Genomic DNA, 6,664 nt, shown 5'->3' with positions numbered 1-6,664 from the left:
GATAAACCCAACGCACGCAAACACCCGTGATAAACCCCTTTTGGCTTGTAACTTTTAGTATTCACTCATAATCTTGCCCTAAATGGGTATAGAAGCCTGATTTATGACCTCTTATGGACATGGCAAGACTACAGGTCCCATGAAACTGCATACTGAAGTGCTTTTCTCACCCTATTTCTCAAGATCTGGTACCCACCTCAATGTGTTTCCTTCTTCTACATCTACTATGTAAATTTCTCTATAACAACCTCTTAACCCTTCTCAGAAATCCAAAATGCACAATTAACATAATAATATGATTTTCCGAGTAACCAAGTTGTCCTCTTCCATTATTTCCTTTGGGTGATGAGGTGTACGGATGTCTTGGCTCCTTCTGTATGTGCATAGACAGCTACTAACATATAGGCTCATAATAACATGCAAAACAAAAAAATACGCAAAAAATAAAATAACAGAATATCTGAAAAATCCATTACACTTTTTAATCAGTATTAAAAACCATGAAGTGATAATATTTCAATAAAGAACAGAGGATGTGCTGAAAGAATATGAGATACGTAATACAGAGAAGAAAAAAAGCATCTTAGAGTTACAGTCAGCAAATAGTATATTCAATTCAGGTATCAGAAACAAAACCAGCTCAGTAATTTAATTCAACTGTATTACAAACACCAGGAAAAAAAATAAATTCAGTCTAAAACATCTTCTAAGCAGGTATTTTCCCTCAAGGAAAACAAAGAACTATAAATAAGTTACATACAGTGAATTCTCCAGATCTCATTTTGTTTCTGATTTCCAGCCTTTATTAAGTCACATATAACAGCATCAAAACTGTACACATTCTTGAACAGTATAGTAGATCTATAAAATAAGTTTGTCTTTAAAGACACCAGTGTTCCAACAAGGAAAAACCAAGCCTTGCTGCAGTCATATTATAAAATATATAATTATAGATATTTATATACGTATATATATATTTTTTTTTTTCCTCATTTTTATTTTTTACAAAATATGAATAGCTTTTTGACTTTTAATAACTTCATGGAGATAAAACAAACATCAATACTTTTTTTGTTTATAACAAAACGCGTCATACGTCGTCAGCCGGAAGAGGAGGTATGTTATTTCTTGGTCTCGTAAAAAATGCTATCTTCTCCCTGTCATAATGTAAACAAAAAAGAGAGATTAAATGGATTGTAATCAGCTTCTGTGTTTCATCTATTATTATAGAGTAAATGGTATTAAAGTGACAGGGTAATGCAAAATTACAAGTTTTTATTTGTTATAACATGTACATTTTGCATTACCTAGCTAACAAATTAATACCAGATAAGAGGTTAATCAAATACGTAAAGCCAGTGATTGGTGGAGCTGTGCAACTTCCACTCTTGATTGGCTGCCTTGCCATGCAGCATCCAGTTGGACTTTATCTATGCGTTTAACTCCTTTGCACGGGGGTTAGCCACAAAGGTATCTAGGCTCAGTAATGTAAGACGCATGTATGCTGTTTGCATTAGATTGTCACTTTTATTATTTAATTTGCTTCCTTCTCTTGTTATCCTTTGCTGAAAGGTTTATCTAGGTAAGCTCAGAAGTAGCAAAGAACCTAGGTTCTAGCTGCTGATTGGTGGCTGCATATATATACCAATTGTCATTGGCTCACCCATGTGTTCAATTAGAAACCAGTAGTGCATTGCCGCTCATTCAACAAATGATACCAAAAGAATGATAGAAGTAAACTGGAAAGTTTTTTGAAAATGGTATGTTCTACCTAAATTATGAAAGATGATTTTTGGGTTTCAAGTCCCTTTAAGCTGATAAAATATGTTTAAGTGTAGTGTACCCTATAATTCCTGAAGGCTATTTGTGCATAATGTTTTTATCCGTTTATCATACTGAAGTTGAACATTGTTTAATAGTTTGCTTTGTCTAAGTTGATCTAAAAATAAGATAACAGAACTAAATGGTTAACTTTTAAAAATGATGTGCAATTTGTGTGCACACTAGTTGGTTCTGTGTAAATTGCATTAAAATTCTCTGTGTATCAAAGTGCCATAGAGCAACTAGAATATAGAGCTACGCCTACCATAAGGTACATTATTTTCCAAATATTCAAGCTGTGTTTTAATACAATTAAAGGGACACTGAACCAAAAAATTTTCTATTGTGATACAGATAGAGCATGCAATTTTAAGCAGCTTTCTAATTTACTTCTATTATAAAATGTTCTTCCTTCTCTTGGTATCTTTATTTGAAATGCAAGAATGTAAGTTTAGATGCCGGCCCATTTTTGGTGAATAACCTGGGTTATTCTTGCTGATTGGTGGATAAATTCATCCACCAATAAAAAAGTGCTGTCCAGACTCCTGAAACAAAAAAGAAGCTTAGATGCCTTCTTTTTCAAATAAAGATAGCAAGTGAACGAAGAAAAGTTGATAATAGGAATAAATTAGAAAGTTGCTTAAAATTGCATGCTCTATCTGAATCACAAAAGAAAAAATTTGGGTTCAGTGTCCCTTTAAGGCTGTGACACATTGCTGCTGAAGTTCAAATATTTAAGCCTGTTACACACTGCAAGCGACGCGTCGCATCGCTTCTGAAGTTCAAATATTTCATCTCTGAGTGCTCAGCTACGCGACCTGACACAGCAGAGTGCTCAGAGATGAAAAGGCAGGACACACTGAGCGCGCACAACCGCATCTACATGCTGCACGCCGCTCCCCTTGCACTGTCACATCCTTAAAGGCTGTTACACACTGCAAGCGACGCGTTGCATCGCTTCTGAAGTTCAAATATTTCATCTCTGAGCACTCAGCTACGCGACCTGATGCAGCAGAGTGAAAAATAGAATGCCAAGGTACAGCGCTACACTGCCCCAGTAGGGGATTGTGTGGCTTAAGATGGTGTCCACGATCAATATAGTAAAAGATATAATCTCAAAGTCTAAAACTTTAAAATGTCTATATGTAAATGCGTATATAGAATGTATAATAAAAGTGTGTAATAAAAATGTGGATTGTAAAAGATAATATATGGTAATAACAATATTTAATTCAAAATACAATATAAACATACAATATAAAAAACAATATAAAAACAATACATCCAAGTACACCCTGTATGCAGAGTTGCGCAACAATCTATGTTTATGTTTGAGTAAATACCCAGTCTTGTAGATCCTATTATATGTCCAGGTTGAAATATAAGGTTAGAGTTCAAATGCAAAAGTTCATTAAAGCAATTGTCCAGAAAGGCCTATTTCATCCAAAACATACAAATGTCCTGAAAAAAGGGGGGTTATCCAAATGCTCCAATGTTATCTTAAAAGTCTAATATTACAAGTGAAACTGTGACTGTGAAAAAGAACATAAAAAATCATCCAATAATCATCCAAAAAATATCCAAAAGAAAATATGTCCAAAATTCATCCAAAAATCCAAAAATAAAAATCAAAATACAAATACAAAATCGTAGTGTTGAAAAAAAAAATATATATATATGTGTGTTACTTTGAAAAATATATATATATTGATGTGAAAAAACTAAGGCCTAGATTTGGAGTTCGGCGGTAAAAGGGCTGTTAACGCTCCGCGGGCTTTTTTCTGGCCGCACCATAAATTTAACTCTGGTATCGAGAGTTTAATCAAATGCTGCGTTAGGCTCCAAAAAAGGAGCGTAGAGCATTTTTACCGCAAATGCAACTCTCGATACCAGAGTTGCTTACGGACGCGGCCGGCCTCAAAAACGTGCTCGTGCACGATTCCCCCATAGGAAACAATGGGGCTGTTTGAGCTGAAAAAAAACCTAACACCTGCAAAAAAGCAGCGTTCAGCTCCTAACGCAGCCCCATTGTTTGCTATGGGGAAACACTTCCTACGTCTGCACCTAACACTCTAACATGTACCCCGAGTCTAAACACCCCTAGCCTTACACTTATTAACCCCTAATCTGCCGCCCCCGCTATCGCTGACCCCTGCATATTTTTTTAAACCCCTAATCTGCCGCTCCGTAAACCGCCGCCACCTACGTTATCCCTATGTACCCCTAATCTGCTACCCCTAACACCGCCAACCCCTATATTATATTTATTAACCCCTAACCTGCCCCCCACAACGTCGCCGACACCTGCCTACACTTATTAACCCCTAATCTGCCGAGCGGACCTGAGCGCTACTATAATAAATGTATTAACCCCTAATCCGCCTCACTAACCCTATCATAAATAGTATTAACCCCTAATCTGCCCTCCCTAACATCGCCGACACCTAACTTCAATTATTAACCCCTAATCTGCCGACCGGAGCTCACCGCTATTCTAATAAATGTATTAACCCCTAAAGCTAAGTCTAACCCTAACACTAACACCCCCCTAAGTTAAATATAATTTTTATCTAACGAAATAAATTAACTCTTATTAAATAAATGATTCCTATTTAAAGCTAAATACTTACCTGTAAAATAAATCCTAATATAGCTACAATATAAATTATAATTATATTATAGCTATTTTAGGATTAATATTTATTTTACAGGTAACTTTGTATTTATTTTAACCAGGTACAATAGCTATTAAATAGTTAAGAACTATTTAATAGTTACCTAGTTAAAATAATAACAAAATTACCTGTAAAATAAGTCCTAACCTAAGATATAATTAAACCTAACACTACCCTATCAATAAATTAATTAAATAAACTACCTACAATTACCTACAATTAACCTAACACTACACTATCAATAAATTAATTAAATACAATTCCTACAAATAAATACAATTAAATAAACTAGCTAAAGTACAAAAAATAAAAAAGATCTAAGTTACAGAAAATAAAAAAATATTTACAAACATAATAAAAATATTACAACAATTTTAAACTAATTACACCTACTCTAAGCCCCCTAATAAAATAACAAAGCCCCCCAAAATAAAAAATTCCCTACCCTATTCTAAATTAAAAAAAGTTACAAGCTCTTTTACCTTACCAGCCCTGAACAGGGCCCTTTGCGGGGCATGCCCCAAGAATTTCAGCTCTTTTGCCTGTAAAAGAATAAATACAATACCCCCCCCCCCAACATTACAACCCACCACCCACATACCCCTAATCTAACCCAAACCCCCCTTAAATAAACCTAACACTAAGCCCCTGAAGATCTTCCTACCTTGTCTTCACCATACCAGGTTCACCGATCCGTCCTGAAGAGCTCCTCCGATGTCCTGATCCAAGCCCAAGCGGGGGCTGAAGAGGTCCATGATCCGGTCAAAGTCTTCATCCAAGCGGGGCAGAAGAGGATCTTCCATCCGATTGAAGTCATCATCCAGGCGGCATCTTCGATCTTCTTCCATCCGGAGCGAAGCGGCAGGATCCTGAAGACATCCAGCGCGGAACATCCATCCGGACCGACGACTGAACGACGAATGACTGTTCCTTTAAGGGACGTCATCCAAGATGGCGTCCCTCGAATTCCGATTGGCTGATAGGATTCTATCAGCCAATCGGAATTAAGGTAGGAATTTTCTGATTGGCTGATGGAATCAGCCAATCAGAATCTAGTTCAATCCGATTGGCCGATCCAATCAGCCAATCAGATTGAGCTCGCATTCTATTGGCTGATCGGAACAGCCAATAGAATGCGAGCTCAATCTGATTGGCTGATTGGATCAGCCAATCGGATTGAACTAGATTCTGATTGGCTGATTCCATCAGCCAATCAGAAAATTCCTACCTTAATTCCGATTGGCTGATAGAATCCTATCAGCCAATCGGAATTCGAGGGACGCCATCTTGGATGACGTCCCTTAAAGGAACAGTCATTCGTCGTTCAGTCGTCGGTCCGGATGGATGTTCCGCGCTGGATGTCTTCAGGATCCTGCCGCTTCGCTCCGGATGGAAGAAGATCGAAGATGCCGCCTGGATGATGACTTCAATCGGATGGAAGATCCTCTTCTGCCCCGCTTGGATGAAGACTTTGACCGGATCATGGACCTCTTCAGCCCCCGCTTGGGCTTGGATCAGGACATCGGAGGAGCTCTTCAGGACGGATCGGTGAACCTGGTATGGTGAAGACAAGGTAGGAAGATCTTCAGGGGCTTAGTGTTAGGTTTATTTAAGGGGGGTTTGGGTTAGATTAGGGGTATGTGGGTGGTGGGTTGTAATGTTGGGGGGGGGTATTGTATTTATTCTTTTACAGGCAAAAGAGCTGAAATTCTTGGGGCATGCCCCGCAAAGGGCCCTGTTCAGGGCTGGTAAGGTAAAAGAGCTTGTAACTTTTTTAATTTAGAATAGGGTAGGGAATTTTTTATTTTGGGGGGCTTTGTTATTTTATTAGGGGGCTTAGAGTAGGTGTAATTAGTTTAAAATTGTTGTAATATTTTTATTATGTTTGTAAATATTTTTTTATTTTCTGTAACTTAGTTCTTTTTTATTTTTTGTACTTTAGCTAGTTTATTTAATTGTATTTATTTGTAGGAATTGTGTTTAATTAATTTATTGATAGTGTAGTGTTAGGTTAATTGTAGGTAATTGTAGGTAGTTTATTTAATTATTTTATTGATAGGGTAGTGTTAGGTTTAATTATATCTTAGGTTAGGACTTATTTTACAGGTAATTTTGTTATTATTTTAACTAGGTAACTATTAAATAGTTCTTAACTATTTAATAGCTAT

General features: G+C 36.8%; 1 protein-coding gene across 1 annotated transcript in view; it reads right to left on the bottom strand.

Annotated features, from left to right (window-relative positions):
* Positions 1 to 459: 459 nt before the first annotated feature.
* The window catches only part of WWC3 (WWC family member 3), a 515,363-nt gene continuing 509,158 nt past the window's right edge, over positions 460 to 6,664 (bottom strand). Inside the window, exon 24 of the mRNA XM_053705277.1 lies at positions 460 to 1,157. Coding sequence (XP_053561252.1) covers positions 1,091 to 1,157 — 67 coding nt within the window. The 3' untranslated portion in view covers positions 460 to 1,090. The remainder of the gene's footprint in view (positions 1,158 to 6,664) is intronic.

Source organism: Bombina bombina, chromosome 3 (genome assembly GCF_027579735.1).
Source record: "Bombina bombina isolate aBomBom1 chromosome 3, aBomBom1.pri, whole genome shotgun sequence".
In the NCBI taxonomy this organism is placed as follows: domain Eukaryota; kingdom Metazoa; phylum Chordata; class Amphibia; order Anura; family Bombinatoridae; genus Bombina; species Bombina bombina.
Note: the sequence above shows the minus strand (reverse complement) of the source record. Positions and strands in the feature narration are given on the sequence as shown.